General features: G+C 44.1%; 1 protein-coding gene across 3 annotated transcripts in view; it reads right to left on the reverse strand.

Moving 5' to 3' along the window:
- LOC307200726 (charged multivesicular body protein 3) overlaps window positions 1-18,490 on the reverse strand; it is a 32,267-nt gene extending 13,777 nt beyond the window's left edge. The window contains exons 1-5 of one of the 3 annotated variants that reach the window (XM_079949559.1): window positions 18,453-18,490; window positions 17,313-17,591; window positions 11,685-11,824; window positions 3,276-3,391; window positions 435-2,469 (exon numbers count right to left, since the gene is read on the reverse strand). In XM_079949559.1, the coding sequence (XP_079805685.1) occupies window positions 930-2,469; window positions 3,276-3,391; window positions 11,685-11,824; window positions 17,313-17,538 (2,022 nt within the window). In that variant the 5' untranslated portion in view covers window positions 17,539-17,591; window positions 18,453-18,490 and the 3' untranslated portion in view covers window positions 435-929. Of the gene's footprint in view, window positions 1-434; window positions 2,470-3,275; window positions 3,392-11,684; window positions 11,825-17,312; window positions 17,592-18,133; window positions 18,332-18,452 lie in introns of those variants that run through there. The other 2 variants (XM_079949558.1, XM_079949561.1) reach the window with 2 other exon arrangements.
- Between the last annotated feature and the right edge of the window lie 2,157 nt (window positions 18,491-20,647).

Consider the following 20,647-nt stretch of genomic DNA (forward strand, 5'->3'; position numbering starts at 1 on the left):
CAATTGACTAATTAGGTAGGACAGAAATGTATAAATAGATATAAGTGGCTGATGAAGTTTTATATTTCATATTTGAAATTAATAAAGCACTATTAATGTACATGAAAGTCAAATCGAGAGATAGGTCTGGAAGCATTCAGGAAATGGATATATTCTGCCTGAGAAACCTCAATAAGTTAAGGTTACCAGATTTTTTTCAATGAATCCAGGGACCCTTTTCAGCTTCAATGGATTTTGTATGGGGACTGCTGTGTAAATCTGGGGACTGTCCCCGGGGAAACGGGGACGATTGGTAACCTTACAATAAGTTCCAATTTCTTATACAAAGGGTAGGATGAAAGCCTAAGAAGTAAAATTATATTTTGAGTGGAAGACAAAGTGAACCACAGGTACAAAAACGCCATTGGAACGATTGATAGGACAAATTATTAACCTTCTTTTAAAATAATTTATTTTCATGGATTTGTTTTTAAATGTATTCTCACAGACCATACATTATTCAACAAAGGTGTGCTGAACAAACTCTAAAAGAAGAAACATTTAAATAAAACAATTATTGTATGTTAAAATTTCCATGTTCACCCATATCCTATCCTGCTCTGTTAAAACATTTCCTGAAATATACTTTTGTTGACAAATATATATGATTTTTGTGCTTACAAAAAAAAGCAAACGAAAAATGTTAACTTTTTAAAACTTCCAAATGCTGTAAAAGGAAAGGTGTCATTGTACAATACGTATTCATTATTTCAACATACAAGGCAACCAAATGATTCTGTCATCGACATTAGCATCATGTTTATTTTTTACTTCACTGCACTAACATTTAAACTAAAACTTTTAAACCACAAGGTCTGTTTTGTGACTAACATTTAAATGGCAAGCAGTAAATATGTAGGAAGGTTACAAAGGACGTTATCAGCACACACCTAAGACGGGCTATGGTTTGACAACAGCTGCTGACGCGGATATGGCTTCTTTTTCTTGTAAGAGGCCCATCGACAAACCGGGCAGCAGTGCTGACCTCCGGCCAGCCACACCACAATGCAATTCTGGTGAAAGACGTGGCCGCACGGTAAACCCATTAACAAGCATCCGTTTCTGAAATTCTCTAGACACACGACACATTCCGTACAGTGCAACATACCAGCAGGCCAGACGGACCAGTCGGGCTCCATATCTTCCGCGGAGCTTTGTGAGCCATATGACCTGGCTTTGGCACACGAACAGGTCTCGCCATTGCAAGAGGGCTCACCTTCGCAAGGGCTCTGAAGGGCGCTTTGCTCGTCCTCGGCTACCGCCCGGCCGCTTCTCAAGGCATCTTTGCATTCGCTATCCGACTCGCTTTCGCTTTGAGAGAGCTCCATCATCTCCTCTTCGGAATGCCCGCCGGCGCATTTAAATCGCCACATGGGCAAGTTTTTAATGTAATCGGTTGGTATCAGGGGGTGGAGCCACAAATCGGGGAAAGCTAAGCGCTCAAGGAACAGGTCTGGGTCTTCATCCCAATCAGATTCAAAGGGGAAGCGCTGAAATGAAGTGATAGGGTGGAACAGATAGCTAGTGTACCAGTCCCAAAGGCTAGATAACCACTCTAGGTTGTTGGCATTTACTTCGTCGCTGTTGTTATTGTGCCGTCTCTTTTTCTCAAAGTAATCTATTAATAACCCATGGCCTAGGTACGTGCTGAGGAACAAGGCAGGGTGAGATGAGTAAAATATCCAGTCAGCTCTCACCCATGAGGCTAGGGCTGTTGTATTTGAATACCGGAAGAGTTTTAAACTGTATTCATAGAAACTGTCTAAATAAGGTAACTGCAAAAACCCCAAGACTGGTAGCCAAGAAATAATTAGTAGAGAATTATAGGTCCCTAAAGTGCTTATGAGAACAACGAAGCGCTTGATAGTAGCACCCTGAGTGATAAATAGGTCCATCCAAGCCATTAAGTTAACTAATACCAGGCTTAAAACAAATAAATCATTAACTTCTGGCTGTAAGGAACGCAAGAAGGAGTCCATGGCACGGAGGGAAATAAATTCACCAGTATTATTCCCATACCTGTAAATTCCTTCGGGAGTTCTAAGTATGTAGGATGGTGTCTTATAGATGCCCATCTCTGCTATGTGACTCTTGTTGTCCCAGTTTTCTACATTCACAAAAATAAACTCAACTCTGCCAGTAAACTTTACACTTAGTGCAGAGAAGAAAGCTGGAGGCTGGTCTAACTTTGCAAACAGGTATATTTTCACCCTATACTGATAACTTTTGTTCCATTCTTCTTTCAAGTGTTCCGATTTGAAGATGGTTTTGATCCGGGAAGCTGCATGGGCTGTTATCCATTTGAAAATATGCTCCGTCTCGATTTTACGTCCACCGTATTCCTTAAGCATCACTTTCCCTTTGGACGTACTAGTTTGTGGAACAGACATGATTAATGTGGATCTCACCCAGCCTCTTCTCCTGCAGTATCTACAATGAAAACATTGGGTAAAATCAAGGAATGTTTGAAAAAGAAACAGTTTTCACTCTCATTTGCCGCACTGAACTTAAGCACTCCAGAGTTAAAGAGGTCTTGCAAACATTTGCAGATGTGATGAACATCTACACAGAAGCATTTTGTCTGCAGTATCTGTAGAAGCAGCAAACATCCAGCAACTTGAACAGGGATCACAATCTTCTTTGTGTATTGTGAAATGGAGAAATTTGTATTCCGTAGCAGGCAATTAGGAATTTCAGCACGGTCTTTTAACCACTGCGAGTGAAACTGTCTGAAATCGAATACAGTAGCGGACCTGCTCATGAAATTGCTCATGAAATTATAATTAGGGCTGCTCTTCTACCAATTCACGACATGAATTTATACACAGAGTAAACATACAACCCCGATTCCATTGAGGTCTAGAAGCAAGGAAGAGGAGCATGTGAGTCATTCAGGAATTTTCTGGTGCCATTGCTGGCTAATGAGCAAAGCCAGTGAACAGAGAGATTATTTCTGTATTAACAATATTTTAATATTGCCTAATCTATAGGAATTGTCTTTGTAAGTTTATGGAAACTGTGAATATTTTATTTGTGGATATGTACCGATATATTATGACCTACTATCACATACTGTCGTTTCGTCAGTTTTCTTCTCCTTTTTCTGTATTGCTTATGTCAGAAAATAAATGATATTTCTACACTGCTTTTCAACAGGGTGTTCAGGAAGCAGTCAACATTACAGGTGGTACCACGTTATAGAGGCAAAACCCACTACAACAACTTCAAGAACATACCTGGGGTCACTGGAGCAGTTAAAAGTGCCTGTTCGTATACCAAACCGCGAGACTTTCTTCACCATTTTCTCCCAGTGGACTCTTCCCATTAGAGGGCTTCTATCGTTTGCTATGACCTGTTTTTCAAACAGTAATAAAAAAACTTTGTATGAGCAGCTACACATTTAAAGAGCACCATGTAGCAAACTGGTTTGTGCATGACTTTTCATTATTTATTTTTATCTTTATACTTCTATTCAAGTTTTTTACTTTTAGACATCACCACAGTGGCTTCTGATAATGCTTCCATTTGTGAAAAACCAAACCCATATGTTCCCGCTGTAAAAATGCTTATCACCAACGTTACTAGAGTTTACCCAAGAAAGTTCTAAGTTTAACTCTGCCGGGGGTGGGGTGGGGTGAATAACCAGGGAAACGCAATTACTGTGGAACAAAAGCCAGAGTCCATGGGTACTTGTGTAAGGTTACCAGATTTTTTTTCAATGAATCCGGGGACACTTTTCAAATTCCTACTAAATACAGCGGTACCTCGAGTTACGAACTTAATTTGTTCCAGAGGTCCGTTCTTAACCCGAAACCGTTCTTAACCTGAGGTGCGATTTTGCTAATGGGGGCTCCTGCTGCCGCTGCACAATTTCCGTTCTCATGCTGGGGCAAAGTTCGCAACCCGAGGTACTACTTCTGGGTTAGCAGAGTTTGTCACCCGAAGCGTTTGTAACCCGAGGTGCCACTGTAGATAGATTTTGTCAGAGGACTGATTTGTAAATCAGTAAATTTGTAAATCAGGATTGGACATGTAACATCTAATTCCTTAAAAAATCAGCACTGGCACACCATAGGGATGTGTGCTAAGTCCCTACCTGTATTCATTGTATACATACGATTGTATATCATCTGGCACGTCTACTGCAAATATTATGTTTGCAGATGACACCACCATAATTGGTTTAATAACAGGTGGAGACGAATCAGCGTATAGAGGGGAGGTCCAAAAAATATCTACATGGTGCCTAGGGAGCAACTTGCACCTTAATATCAGCAAGACAAAGGAGATGGTGTTGGACTTTCGGAGGAAGAGAGGAGAACTAGCCCCACTGTACATCAGGGAGGGCTGTGTGGAGAGAGTCTCTTCCTTTAAATTCCTAGGAGTTTATCTCAGGGAAGACCTTACTTGGAAAATCAATACAACCCAGGTGGTTAAGAAAGCCCAACAGAGACTCCATCTCCTCAGAGTATTGCGGAAGAACAATGTCAATCAACATTTGATGATCTCCTTCTACTGGTCAACAATAGAAAGTGCCCTTTCATACTGCATCATGGTGTGGTACGTTGGTTTGACATCATCTGATAGGAAGTGCCTACAGAGGGTGGTGAATACAGCACAAGATATTATGGGCTGTCCCGTGAATCCACTGGATGAAATAGCAAAAGAGCGTTGCCTCAAGAAGAGTGAGGGAAATTCTCAGGGATGATTCACACCCTGGCCAGCACTTTCTTGATCTCCTGCCCTCAGGCAGAAGATATAGAAGCATGATTAGTCGCACCAACAGGGTAAAGAACAGCTTCTATCCGTGGGCTGTTAGGCTGCTGAATGAAAAGATAACAACAGGGCAACTGACTTTTGGGTTTGGTGGGTGTGCGTCAGTAAACGAGGGGAATTAAGACTAAGAGATCTGAGTGGGGGGTGCTTGTGTAATCTCACTGTATACAAGTTGTACAAGTGACAATAGAGTATTTCAAATTTCAAATAAATCCGGGGACTGTTCCCGGGAAACGGGGACATCTGGGAACCTTATCTTTGTGCCCAATGGAGACATTGCCACACATGTTTCCAAACAACTGCTTCACATTTCTTGTTTTTTAAAGAAGCCAATCAGTCAGCACGCACACTTTGTGATCTTAGCAATCAGCAATAAATCTCTATCATGTCAAAAACCCTGGGAAGCACTGAAAAGCAGAGTTCTGCAAATCTTTCACAAGGCACATTCAGAACCAATTTGGAAAATCTTTAATGTTTTGTAGCCACAGAATAATTCCCAGCGCAATTCTTGCACACACACACACACATACATTTGAACACGACTTGTACAAACAAGTTATCCATGCAGGTTTCTCTTGAATGGCCATGTGGCCATCTATTAAATCTAGCTACGTCTCACAGAATCCTCCATAAGCCCACTGCAGGAATGCTCCATGGATATGAGCAGTGTGAGAAAGTGAGATATGAAAGCTAGGAGCTAAATGGCATCTTAAATCTAGGTTATGGGCGCTACCGTGGAGTGTCTATGTACGCTTTTTTAATAACAAGAATACAAAGCTGAAAATGAATGAACTGCAGCTAAAATATGATGTTCATTTTTCACATGGTCTAGTCCTTTCCCTGCCCACCCCCCTAATATTCTTAAGAGGGTCTCTTCTCCAGTCTTCAGAGAGTAGCTGGAAGTGGGGAGGCAGAAAAAGGTCCTCCTTTCCTTCCACTCTGAACTTTTAATCTGAAATCTTAGGCACGGTACTGTGCCCAGAGCTCAGAAACTGCTTGCGCTAATGAAATTCCTGTTGCAAAATGTATGCAAATGTGAAGGTCCGGAAAAACTGGGGAAACCTAGAATATCTGCGATAGGCCATGCATTAAATTGCCTGCTATTGCAAGTATAATCTGTTACATAAACTGTTTCACACTAGGATTTTAGAATTTCACTGTCAATTTTGTTGGTAGGGTGTTCAAAGTTTCAACGGAACTGTGAAATAATAACACCACATAGCCATAGCTGGCAACTTTCCCCTTTTCTTGCGAGGAATCGTATTCAGAATAAGGGAATTTCCCTTTAAAAAAGGGAAACGTTGACAGCTATGCACATAGCTAAAACATTGAAAAAAAAAATACTGCTGCAGGAAACCAACAGAAAAGCTGGGGAAATTGTTTTTCTAATCAGTTTATAGACTGCTTAACATTACTAAATCACTAAACAGCTTACAAGGTAAATAAGAAAAGAGCAGCAATAATATTTAATAACCCTGTGTGACAAATACAGGAATACCATCTAAGATGTCCTGATGGAACAATTTACTGCAGGATAAATAAGAGCCACTTCAGATGTTAATACTAAAACATAGCTTAGCATTATGTTCACAAACCAAAGTGAGCCTGAGCCTTGGTCTCACGTGCTCTTGCCATTTACATGTAAGGAGCAGATCAAAAGCTTCCAATGAAAATGACTTGACAAACTCAGGAAGTCTGGTTATTTTACACCAGCTATCCTTAACCTGCTGCCCACCAGATGTTATGGACACTGACTCCCATTATCCTTGACCATTGGATATGATCAAGATGGTGCTGGTGGGAGTTGGAGTCCCTGGGTAGAGAAGTCTGGTTTTGAACTCTCAAACTCTCTTGAGCTCTGGCCTCGGCCCAGTATACCTGAAGGAGCGTCTCCACCCCCATTGTTCTGCCCGGACGCTGAGGTCCAGCACCGAGGGCCTTCTGGCGGTTCCCTCATTGCAAGAAGCAAAGCTACAGGGAACCAGGCAGAGGGCCTTCTCGGTAGTGGTGCCCGCCCTGTGGAACGCCCTCCCATCAGATGTCAAAGAGATAAACAACTACCTGACATTCAGAAGACATCTGAAGGCAGCCCTGTTCAGGGAAGTTTTTAATGTGTGACATTTTAGTGTATTTTTGGTCTTTGTTGGAAGCAGCCCAGAGTGGCTGGGGAATCCCAGCCAGATGGGTGGGGAACAAATAATAATAATAATAATAATAATAATAATAATAATAATTTTGTTTCAAACAAACCAGGATCAAACACTGATTTATAATTCTGGCCTTCTTTGGTGCTTCTGGGATGAACCATAAACCTCAAATTCTTGCTTTTCTTTTTTTTTTAATTAAGCACCTAGTATTTTTAGAAAACAATAATGCGTTATCTCTGCAACCAGGACCAGCAGGACATAGCCGACATCCCTTGGTAAGCCTGAGGCTGTTTGAGATGCGTGGGGAGCAGCGATGACAGTATTTTCTTTAATTTTGTGCAATGCCACACCCCATGGCAGCCGTGTTATGCCATGCTCCCCACGGAAGTCAATTTGCGACTGCTGCTCGCGGCACTTTCTCAAAACTCAAAATGTGCTCGCCAGTCCGAATAGCCTGACGAGCCCTGGCTAAGGCACCAGCTAACCAACCGCAGCTTCCCAACTTTGGGCGTAATGGGGAATTCAGGCTGCTTTAAAACCAAAAGTGGGTATTTCTGGCATGTGCCAGAGGAAACCAGGAGTGTGCAAGCCCAAGGCTTGCTGTAATGGCTTGTTCACACAGCGATAAACTGCAGTTTCTGCCTAAATTGTCCCTTAGTATAATATTAATACAGATTATCATTCACTTGGGAATGTGGATTGATAAAAGCAGAAGAGTAGGGAGGATGAAAGGAAGGCGTTTGCTCTGCCTTACAGGCAATTTAAATGACATGACTGATCATGCATGAGTCACTGTGCCCTGCAGTTTCCACATACTTTTTGATTATTTTAGGAATGTGTCACGTGATTGAAAGCTGATTGGTCGAGTAACGATTTTAAGACTTCCTTTTAGAGCTCTCATTTGATGCAGAGTGAAATGTGTTCCGACCTCACAAAGAGTTCTTCTGGATGAATTGCCGCCGCTGCTAAAATGGCCTAGCAGGAATGGAGAACGCAAACCAGAACACAGAGAAACCAACAATACGTCCAGAAAGTTCAACATCCCGAAAAGCCATGATTACATCTCTCTCCAGGATAGAAAAAAACAGCAACACATGGCTGTTAAGAGGACAATGTGTTTTAACATATAAAAAGAATCAACAAATGTTTGCCTCTTCTGTCCACCATTCCAAAGGCTACACTAGGTGTCAGTCAATTGTCATTGTGTCAGTTGAATACCACTGCAGTTTTATTCTTTGCACTGAATGAAGTTTCCCAACAGAAATGCATCATTTATAAATGGGAGGAAAACAGATCTACTGTTACAGCCAGTTGGTTATTTGCAGAACTTTTTCTTTTCAGCTTGCTACACAGTGTTCTAGTTGCACACTATTGCGAAGTGAAGTTTTCAGAATGCTTATCACTTCTCTGGTTTTTAAACTTGGGAAGATTTCATCCCGATCCCTCAGAAGCAAGTCCCACTGCTGTGTAAAGGGAAATGCTTCTAAGGTATTTAGAACTAAAAGAAAGCTAGCAGCTGCTGCTATCCCAGTTCTAAGCATCTCAAAAGTTATACTATCCTGATGGCAATGAGCTGCCACATTAAAATATAGGGAGCATCAATGAGGTTTTGCTCATTAGAAAGGGATGCGGGTGACGCTGCGGGGTTAAACCACAGAGCCTAGGACTTGCCGGTCAGAAGGTCGGCAGTTTGAATCCCCGCAATGGGATGAGCTCCCGTTGCTCGGTCCCTGCTTCTGCCAACCTAGCAGTTCAAAAGCACAGCAAAGTGCAAGTAGATAAATAGGTACCACTCCGGCAGGAAGGTAAACGGCATTTCTGTGTGCTGCTCTGGTTTGCCAGAAGCAGCTTAGTCATGCTGGCTACATGACCTGGAAGCTGTACGCCGGCTCCCTCGGCCAGTAAAGCAAGATGAGCGCCGCAACCCCAGAGTTGGCCACTATTGGACCTAATGGTCAGGGGTCCCTTTACCTTTACCTTACACAGTAGAAATGATTTCAGGTATAGGCCCACAAAACACGACTATGCACACAGGTATCATTATTAAAAAAAAAGGTGGGACCTGCAATAAAATGTTGCAGTGTATCCCCATCCCCTAAGAAGAGTGTTCTGGGCTTCAGTCCACCTTGCTGTCTCCTGAGGGGCTGTTGGCATGCTGACAGCTTGGCAGCAAATGCATGATGGCACCAATTTTATGAATGCAATGGTGGGGAACTCAGTGCTATTTCCATTACTGTTTGAACACTGGGGACTGTGTTAACAGCATTAAGAACACAAGGCAACCCCTGCTGGATTGGATGAAAGGCTTATGTAGCCCAGAATCTTGTTTCCTACAGTGGCCAACCAGATGGGAAGCCCACAAACAAGACATGCATTTTAGAGTCATGCCACCAGGTCTCTCGACCATTGCAACTCAGAGCCACAGATAACTTATCCTACACAAATTTGCCTAATCTCCTTTCAAAACTGCCTTAAATTGGTGGCCACTGCCAAATCTTGTGATAGTACGTTCCATGGGCTTGTGCAAAGATGTTTGTCCAGTCCTGAATCTCCCAGATTTCCAAAACTTCCCAACTTTTTTCCTAGCAACCTGCTTCTGAGAAGGCCTTTTGTGAAGGAATGCGCTACAGAAGGAAATGGAGCAATAAAAAATGGGTTTATAAGACTATGAACAAAGATGCCCTCAAGTACAGTGTAAATTAAAGTTATCTGCAGAGGAGATACACTGAAAAGAAAAATTGAAATGTGCCATAACAACACTAAAGAGTCTCTCTAAGCATGAAAATTACGAAAGGACCGTAAGAACACGGGAAGCCCTCTCCTAATTTCAGCTGCTTCATCTTCATGAAAGACAAGATAGAAACAAAACTGGGAAAATCATGCCTTGCCAGCATTCCATCTTGAGCGTTCCGGGTGCCCTGTGACTTCTGCTGCTGCAATTTTCTTACATTGAAAAGCAGGAAAAGGCAATGAGCCACAAACCTTTCCTACACTGTTATAGCCAGAATGACATCATGCAGCAGAATCTTAAAATAACACTGCTCAGGTGTTGGGAAGGCTGTGGTGGTTATTTTATAAGCATCACCTGAAGTACAGAGAGGAGGCAATGTAGATGGAAGAAGTCTGGTTTAGGGTGGAGGTACGCGGGGCGCTGTGGGTTAAACCACAGAGCCTAGGACTTGCTGATCAGAAGGTTGGTGGTTTGAATCCCCGCGATGGGGTGAGCTCCCGTTGCTCGGTCCCTGCTCCTGCCAACCTAGCAGTTCGAAAGCACGTCAAAGTGCAAGTAGATAAATAGGTACCGCTCCGGCGGGAAGGTAAACGGCATTTCCATGTGCTGCTCTGGTTGGCCAGAAGTGGCTTAGTCATGCTAGCCACATGACCCGGAAGCTGTACACCGGCTCCCTCGGCCAATAAAGCGAGATGAGTGCCGCAACCCCAGAGTCGGCCACGACTGGACCTAATGGTCAGGGGTCCCTTTACCTTTACCTTTAGGAAGGAGTAAAGTGTGCATTATATACCACAGGGTGCTGGTGTTTGCATTATTACCATCAGAAACATCTTGTAAAAGTTTGTGACCAAACATCTCTTCGAAGCATCTTGAGTAAAATATGGCGCTTGGATGCTTTTAGGTAATACTGATTTTGTGTGACCCAGCTGCCCCCCTAGAAAAAGGCAACTGAAAGCCAGGAGCTAAAAAAACCTTGCGCTAATACCTATTTACAGGGACAGAACAGAATTCCAGAACAAACATATCTCCAACTCAGTGGATGTGGGAGGAGGAGGAAAAGTTCACTGTAATGTGAATTCACACTGGCTCATTTGTGCTATATAAACCCTTGCACTTCATTAAAAAGGGGAAACCGATTGTGAAGAATAATCCAGAGGAAAAGCTTGGACTGAGGCAGGATGCACAGGGAAATGCAAAACAGCACAAGCAAACAGTGTAATAAAAATGCAAGGCCTTGAATGATTGACTGGAGTCAACACACACCATGTCAGCGATTTTATGTACGTTTACCTGGGAGCAAAACTCACTGAATTCAATGGGGCTTACTCCCTAGTAAATGCGCACAGGATCAAGCAGCTACCCTCTTTTCATGTGCAACAACTTAGTGGAAAATAAAGAATGGCATCTCTTTGATCCTGGAGGAGTAGTACAGATTCTACTTACTCAAAGCAAAGCCATGACATTTGCAGGCCAACTTTAAGTACAGTGGTGCCTCGGGTTACATACGCTTCAGGTTACATATGCTTCAGGTTACAGACTCTGCTAACCCAGAAATAGTACCTCGGGTTAAGAACTTTGCTTCAGGATGAGAACAGAAATTGTGCTCCAGTGGCGCGGCAGCAGTAGGAGGCCCCATTAGCTAAAGTGGTGCTTCAGGTTAAGAACAGTTTCAGGTTAAGAACGGACCTCCAGAACGAATTAATTACTTAACCCGAGGTACCCCTGTATGTCTATTTTGAAGCAAGTCTTGCTTCAAGAGGGCAGGCTTTCCAGAAAATGTGTTTTGGATTGCAGCTTTAGTTGTGTAATAAAAATAATAATAATAATAATAATAATAATAATAATAATTATTTTACTGCCCATCAGACTGGGCAGCAATGTAGCAACATCTTCATGTATATCACACACTGCGCCTTCAGGCTAAGTACACTACTTTAAATGTGAACCGACTCAGGGGCTCGTTTCACTGTTAAAAATAATGTATTTCATACCTGCACTAGCCAGATACCATCCTTCGTATCTTCTACCAGCTCATAGAAGTGCATTTCCCCACTGAAGTTTGTGCTGGAAACAGACTCAGAGGCTTCCTCTTCCTTGAGAGCAGAATAAAGTTCGCCTTCCATCAGGTCTCCTATGTAAACAAACAAAGGAACACTCATTACAGTAAATGCCAAAGGTCGCAACTGCCGAAAGGATTCTGGAACAGCAGCAGAATAGATATTGTTGGGAGATGGCTGACTACTTTTTAAGACGGAAATCTACGCACATAAAGCAAACTCCAAAGTGATAAAGATTGCTAATACTTTCAATTTGAGTTAAAATGTCACTCAGTTGCATAGTGGGGGAAGGTCATGTAAAATACAATTAGTTGGAACACCTGCTCAGAAATATTTACAGTGGTGCCTCACAAGACGAAAAGAATCCGTTCCGCGAGTCTCTTCGTCTGGCAGTTTTTTCGTCTTGCGAAGCAAGCCCATCGACGGCTTAGCGGAATTAGCGGCTTTTAGTGGCTTAAGGAAAAAAGGGGGGGAGGGGGAAAAAAACCCCGCAGGAACTCGCAAGACATTTTTGTCCTTGCGAAGCAAGCCATAGGAATTCGTTTTGCGAAGCACCTCCAAAATGAAAACTCTTTCGTCTAATGAGTTTTCCGTCTTGCGAGGCATTCGTCTTGCGGGGCACCACTGTATTTTAACTTTAATTAAAGCAGACCAGGAACGCGGGTGGCACTGTGGGTTAAACCACAGAACCTAGGACTTGCTGTTCAGAAGGTCGGCGGTTTGAATCCCCGCGACGGGGTGGCTCCCGTTGCTTTGGTCCCAGCTCCTGCCCACCTAGCAGTTCGAAAGCACATCAAAGTGCAAGTAGATAAATAGGTACCACTCTGGCGGGAAGGTAAACTGCGTTTCCGTGCGCTGCTCTGGTTCACCAGAAGTTCATGCTGGCCACATGACCCGGAAACTGTATGCCGGCTCCCTCGGCCAATAAAGCGAGATGAGCGCTGCAACCCAAGTCGTCCGCAACTGGGCCTAATGGTCAGGGGTCCCTTTACCTTTACTTAGCAATGATTAGCGATATAATATACCCAAAGTGCACTCAAACTTGAATATTATTATGTGGAAGCCCCATGTGGGTACTGGCCCATTAAAAAGCTTGCCATCCCAAATTCTCCCACTTCTCTAGCTACACCACCTCTCTTTTGAGCTGGTGTGCTTGGATCTGCAAGGTCATGACACAATTTACCCATTTGCAGCAAAGGCTGCCCAGAGTCGGAGAAGGCAACACGGGGTTTGGATTCCCCGAGCATGTTATGCAAAATTCCCTCATTAGCCTGAAAGCTACACAAACACAGCGGGAAAAGAAAGAATCTGCATGCATGTCCTTGGAAGGGGTTGAATCTTATGGCCAAGCTGAAATAAGGGCAGTGCGAGCATTCTGCAAAAAAACCTTTCTCCCGGAAAAATTTACCCCACCTAATTTTGGTGATTCTTTGCAGGAAGCCCTGCAAAATGATGCAAACAGGTTCACTCATTGAGAGTAAGTTGAGGAAGCACTGCAACATTTAACAACTGACCATTTTCTCAATATGAAGCACCTGTGCTTCTCTGTTTTAAGCAAGGATTTACAGTGGTGCCTCGCAGACGAAAAGAATCCGTTCCGCGATTCTCTTCGTCTAGCGGTTTTTTTGTCTTGTGAAGCAAGCCCATTGACGTCTTAGCGGCTTAGCGCTATTAGCGGCTTAGCGGCTTTTAGCGGCTTAGCAGCTTTTAGCGGCTTATCGGCTTAGTGGATCAGCTGATAAGCGGCTTAGCGGCTTAGAAAAAGGGGGGGGGGAGAAGGGAAAAAAAAACTCGTAGGAACTCGCAAGACATTTTCATCTTGCGAAGCAAGCCCATAGGGAAATTCGTTTTGCGAAGCGCCTCCAAAACGGAAAACCCTTTCGTCTAGCGGGTTTTCCGTCTTGCAAGGCGTTTGTCTTGCGGGGCACCACTGTATTTCCAAGGCAATCATGTAATCCAATCTGATAATCAAAGGTGAGAGCATCATATCACTGGGACAATGTAACTGCTAGCTGGTTAGGAACACTTAAGCTCCCCCCCCCCTTTTAAAAATGGCAGCAAACTGTTCGGGGAAGAGTGTTTTTTAAAAAAAGCCAAGAGAGGAGGTGTTCATTAAACTTCTCCCAAACCCTGCTTTCTGCCTTAAAAATGTATGGGGTGAAAATTCAGCATAGCTCCAGTTGGTTATTTTATTGCAGAGATAGGTGCCTGAGCCAAAGCCAAATATGCTTACAGATAAGTAGCCGTGTTGGTCTGCCATAGTCAAAACAAAATAAAAAAAAATTCCTTCCAGTAGCACCTTAAAGACCAACTAAGTTAGTTCTTGGTATGATCTTTTGTGTGTATGCACTTCTGTGTATCTGAAGAAGTGTGCATACTCACGAAAGCTCATACCAAGAACTAACTTAGTTGGTCTTTAAGGTGCTACTGGAAGGAATTTTTTTATTTTGTTCCAAATATGCTTATAAAAGTATAAAAGTATTGCACACCTATCAATCCCAGCTGTTCCATGACACTTTTACAAACGTTGGTGGATAAATTCCAGAAGAGAAACCAACCTGTAGGAGCAAAAACTACTATGGTGCTTAAGTGCTGAAATATCTTAATTTTCATGATATGGGATGTTCTGCTTTTTTAAAATTTATTTTTTGACAATAGCCCACCTTTTATAAGATGCAAACGCTTAAACTAAGTCAAAGGAGAAAAATGCACAACCAGAGCTTTGCTTGTTTTCACCAAAGCAATTCCTATTCAGTTTGGTTAAAAACTGGCTCTCCGTTCCATAGAAGGAACCGTGTTGCTCTTTTCTGTTCACACGGGCAACTTCTTCCAGCTCAATACTCTGTTTTACTTGGAAATAAGTCTCACTCAGTCCCGTGGGGGATAGCCACATGCAAGTATGGTGTTTCAAGAGCTCAATGTGCACTAAAAAGATTTCCTTCTAGTCTCATTTAACTTAAGTCTGCAAATATGAACATTAAATTTCTCTCTCTCTTTACTTTTCTAATCTACTTCATATCTTAGCCATTTCTACAAAGGAGCCATTTCTTTTAAATGACCAAATTAGTTTCATTCCAGTAGTCTTCTGAGAGCTTCCCTGCAAATCAATACATTACTAACAGTGCAATTCCATACATGCCCACTCAGAACTATGCCCCATTGAGTTCAATGGGTTTTACTCTCAGCTGAGTATGGGATTGCAACCGAAATGCTTACTAACCTCAGGATGACTGTGTATGCATTGACATTTCGGCTCTTAAAGGAAGATGTGAGGTTGGGGTACAGAACGAAGGTGCTATTATACTGAGAATTACGGGGAGCAAGAGTAGGGCCATAGTTGCAAGACAAGTCAAAACAGAAGACTGTCAGCTAGATAACTTTTCATTTTCTTCCCAAGCAAGGATGCATTTCAACTGGTTGAAGATGTTTTCTTAAAGCTCAGCGTGCTTTACCAAGTTGAATGTATGGAGACAGAAGGGGAAGCACCACTGAAATCAACGGAGCTTACTCCCAGGAAAAGAAGCAATCGGGATTGCAGTCAATCTAATCCTAATTAACTGGGCATTATGCTACGTACCAGGGACGCGGGTGGCGCTGTGGGTTAAACCACAGAGCCTAGGAGTTGCCGATCAGAAGGTCGGCGGTTCGAATCCCCGCGATGGGGTGAGATCCCGTTGTTCGGTCCCAGCTCCTGCCAACCTAGCAGTTCGAAAGCACGTCAAAGTGCAAGTAGATAAATAGGCACCGCTCCGGCGGGAAGGTAAGCTCTGGTTTGTCAGAAGTGGCTTAGTCATGCTGGCCACATGACCTGGAAGCTGTACGCCGGCTCCCTCGGCCAATAAAGTGAGATGAGCGCCGCAACCCCAGAGTCAACCACGACTGGACCTAATGGTCAGGGGTCCTTTTACCTTATGCTACGTACCACAGCTCGTGGGTGTATATTCATTTTATTATACATGGATCAACACAGCTTCCTGCACGTTCTGAGTCTCTGTGGAGGCACAGCTATGGATTCTCTTTGGGGTGTGTGGCTGTCATGCTGAGCTTCAGCACTTTGAATCTGGTAGAGTGGATTTATGAGAACCCCAAACCTCTACTATTCACTTTCAGCAGATTCAGATGAACCAAAACAGATTCAGATGAACCATCGCCTGGGATTAGTAATGGACTGGATGAGGGCCAATAAACTGAATTGTAGAGTTGGAAGAACCCCCAAGGATCATCTAGTCCAACCCCCTTGCAATAGGGCAGGGATAGGCATAGGCAAACTCGGCCTATGATGTTTTTGGACTACAATTTCCATCATCCCTAGCTAACAGGACCAGTGGTCAGGGATGATGGGAACTGTAGTCTCAAAACTTCTGGAGGGCCGAGTTTGCCTATGCCTGGTGCTAATCATAGATCAGATACAATTTCCTTGAGATGATCTCAAAAGGCTGAGGATTTCGATGGTTGCACACTGGTTAGCATAAAATAAAGAGTTGTACAAGCAGGTACACAAAGCAATTAGCCAGTCTTACTCATTTATCTCACCTGGCTGCACTTATTACTGTTTGGTGGACCAAAGCATTTATTCAACCAAAGCGCACCACTGTTATTATATTTATAGACATATGACTTTCTGAAGGTGTTGTCAGGTCAGAAATATGCTTACAATAAGGTATTTTTTATAAGATGTTTGTTCTGAAGCAGCCAAACCTTCAACTTCTCACTCGGCAAACAAAAGCTAACACTGAGGCAAACCTTTGCCATGCATTTCTCTGACATTATTTTACTTCCTTGAATACATAACAAGGCCTTGCTACTTGTCTGAAGCATATAATAAATTAATCAACAAAACAGCAATCCTTTCTTTTCTGAACAATGTGTTGCACGAAAGATACAATCTTAATACACACCTACAAGAGAGTAAATCTCATTAAGCTCAATGAGGCTTACTTCTGAACAAACATGCTTAGAATTGCGCTGTTTTAAATTACTTACGCACACCTGCTTGCATCAAGGCCAGTAAGATTTACAACCAAGGAAACATGCAGAAAATCTGATAGCCAGTATCTTAATAAACTTGTGACCTAACTTGTTACCCGGCTTAACAAAATGCCAGGCAGGCTGCACTTTCTGATCAATGTAGAAGATCTTTCATGCTAGTTTTGGGTGCACGTCAAAACACCACATGCCACATTTCAAATTCTGATTCTTACCGGCATGTCTTAGATAAAGCCAGATATTACATCATGGTTCCTGATGATTTTCATCCGGACAACTCCCCCCGCCCCCCCAATCTCTCTGTTCTGTTGTATATTCCATGATAGCCTGCTGCTGCCCTGTGCTTCTTCAAACATTGCCACACTTTAGCAATTCTCCATAAAAAGTTGGAAGGCATTCAAAGCGTGAAGTCACATCTGAGATTATTAAGCACGTTTATTTAGTATTACTCCTTACTAAGCTTTCCCTGCACACTCTGTACACGATAGAAGTTATTGTGATATAGATGCTTAATAAAGGGGGGAAGGACCTATTCCAAAAGTTAAAATGCCAGTGAACTGACATTTTTTTTCTTACCTGATTTCTCAACCAGCTCCCTGACATCCTTCTTTTCCAGAAGCCCCGAGTAGCCGAGCCCCCTGCACTCCAAAATGGTCTTCAGCTTCTTGAAGCTGAGCGCCACCGGGTCCACCAACTGGGTGGCGAAGAAGCCCGTCTCGTACCACACAATGGCCTCGAAAAACCTGGCAAGGATGAACAGGACCAGAAAATAAAGAAGCAAGAAAAACAGCTTCAGCCACATCTTTCCTCCGTGCTGGGGGCTCCTGACTCTCTCCCGAGAGAGTCAAATCAGTCCTACAAAAAGAAAAGAGAGAGAGAAATGTCTGGAGGGAAGGAAAAAAAGGGGGAGCAGATATCCACATACACAAACAACAACACAACCCCCAGTTTGGTTGCTACTGTCAAAGAGTCCCTTTCCCATTATCCCCTCATTCTTATGAAAAAGACACAATGGCGGTGGGGTGGGGTGGGGTGGGGTGGGGGGAGACAGGATAACACCCACTCGCCTAGAGGGAACCCGGATATGGGGTGGGGATGTGGGGAAGAAGAAGAAGCACCCCTTCAATCTAGGGCACCCCATCATTTTAGGGAGGCAGTGTGTAAGGTGGGAGCTGGGTATTTGTGGGGTGCTGATGAGAACCAAGTGAGAAAGGTCTCTAGGAGGCGGCTGGGGGTGGAAATAATTTGGGGGGGGGCCTCGCCCCCCAACCAGGAAACCATTTCCTTCGGGGGCACCAGGCGGGGTGGCGCTGGTTTGGGGGGTGGGGGAAGCCTTCAGGGGGTCGGGCAAGGACGGGGCTCGGCCGGCCAAGGCGCCTCCTCCTCGCTTGTTTTACCCCGTCCCGGGCAGGCAGGCAGGCAGGCAGGCAGGCAGGCGGCGGCCCTACTGGTGTCGGGGCCGCCGCGGGCGGTGCTCCTGCTCCGGCTGCTGCGCTCGGGCTTCTCGGCGCGCCGTCGTCGTCGTCGCCTCTCCGCGGCGGAGCAGAGCCCGGGCCGGAGGAGACATAACAAGTGACGTCGCGCAGCCGCGGCCGGCAGCCCAGGGAGGAGGAGGAGGAGGAGGAGAGGGAGGCGCGACGGTTCCGCCAGGCCGGGGTGGGGTGCGAGAGGAATCCGGCCCAGGCTCCCCCCAAGGCGGGCTCAGCGCTCGTTTACCTTGGGAAGGTCCATTGCAGGCGCGCGCGCGCGCGCGCAAAGGCCCAGGCTGGGCTTTCCCCTCTCTTCCCCCCCCCCAAAAAAAAGGATGCTGCCTGCCTGGGTTGGCTTTCGCCGCCGCCTCTTTTCTTTTTCGGAGGCGCAGGTTTTGGCTCCTCGGGAGAGAAAGTGGCGCTGGGTTAGGTCTGGTTGAAACGGGGTCCCCCGGGGTAGACTCTGGAGCCGCTCTTGGGAAAGACACTGGCAAAGGAGGATTTGTGTTAGGGTTGTTTTTTTTCCTCCCCCCCCCCCAAACACTTTGGGATACTTCGCCGAAATTTGGACCACCCGTTGAGAAGAAAGGTGCGCCTTCTGTTTGTCAAGCGGCCCTTGGGGGTCCTCGAGGTGAAGACAGCACCGTATAAGCCAAATAAGCTATAGCTTGGGGCCCCACTCTCTTGGGGGCCCCCAAAAAAATTAAATGAAAATTTTAATATTAATATTTGTTGTTGTTTAGCTGTTTAGTCGTGTCCGACTCTTCGTGACCCCCTGGACCAGAGCACGCCAGGCACTTCTGTCTTCCACTGTCTCCCACAGTTTGGTCAAACTCATGCTAGTAGCTTTGAGAACACTGTCCAACCATCTCGTCCTCTGTCGTCCCCTTCTTGTGCCCTCCATCTTTCCCAACATCAGGGTCTTTTCCAGGGAGTCTTCTCTTCTCATGAGGTGGCCAAAGGATTGGAGCCTCAGCTTCAGGATCTGTTCTTCCACTCAGGGCTGATTTCCTTAAGAATGGAGAGGTTTGATCTTCTTGTAGTCCATGGGACTCTCAAGAGTCTTCTCCAACACCATAATTCAAAAGCATCAATTCTTCGGTGATCAGCCTTCTTTATGGTCTAGCTCTACTGGGAAAACCATAGCTTTAACTATACCGGCCTTTGTTGGCAAGGTGATGTCTCAACTTTTTAAGATGCGATCTAGGTTTGTCATCACTTTTCTCCCAAGAAGCAGGCGTCTTTTAATTTCGTGACTGCTGTCACCATCTGCAGTGATCATGGAGCCCATGAAAGTAAAATCTCTCACTGCCTCCATTTCTTCCCCTTCTATTTGCCAGGAGGTGATGGGCCCAGTGGCCATGATCTTCGTTTGTTTTTTTTATGTTGAGCTTCAGACCATAATTTGCGCTCTCCTCTTTCACCCTCATTAAAAGGTTCTTTAATTCCTCCTCACTTTCTGCCATCAAGGTTGTGTCATCTGCATAACTGAGGTTTTTCTTAATTGTATTTCAGTCGAACAATTACTTCGATAAAATACATGTTTTGTTATGTGCAAATGGCTTTGGATGCTTATTTGGTCCATAAATTACCATATAGCATATATTCAACACAAAAAATAGCGACAATTTGTTGTTGACACAGGACAGTTGGACATATAAAGGGCCCCATTACCTTCAGTAGCTTAGGGCCTCATCAAACCTAAATCCGGCCCTGGGTGAAGGGTGGTATACAGATTGAATAAGTAATCCTTCTTGTTCCTTTTTAACCAGGGCTTTGGTTGATCAGATTTACATCCTATGCCCTTTTAAAATGTGTGTTTGGGGGGGGGGCTATTGGGTTATTGTTTTTATTTTTATTACATATTTTGTGGTTTTACATCTTGCTTTTATTCTGTGAACCGCCCTGAAACCCCCCCCCCCCAGCTCCTTCTGATTGCAGAAGGCACTTTGATTTTGTAGTGCAGCTAAGTGGATGAGACTTTGCATGTTGTAGGCATTTAGGTCAACTGCCCTCGGGTCTTCAGGTGAAGGGTGGTATACACATTTAATAAATATAACAACAACAAGAAAAATAAGTCTTCCCACTGTCTTTAAAAACCTACCATATTTTTCGCTCTATAAGACGCACCAGACCACAAGGTGCATCTAGTTTTTGGAGGAGGAAAACAAGAAAAAAAATATTCTGAATCTCAGAAGCCAGAACAGCAAGAGAGATCGCTGCGCAGTGAAAGCAGCAATCCCTCTTGCTGTTCTGGCTTCTGGGATAGCCGCGCAGCCTGCATTCGCTCCATAAGATGCACACACATTTCTCCTTACCTTTTAGGAGGGAAAAAGTGAGTCTTATAGAGCAAAAAAATACGGTAGTTACAGAAGGTGTGAAATTTTGTAGTGCAGCTTAGTGAATAAGACTATGCACATCAGTACACATAAACCTGTGGTT

This window comes from Podarcis cretensis (assembly GCF_951804945.1).
Source record: "Podarcis cretensis genome assembly, chromosome: 13".
Taxonomy (NCBI): Eukaryota; Metazoa; Chordata; class Lepidosauria; order Squamata; family Lacertidae; genus Podarcis; species Podarcis cretensis.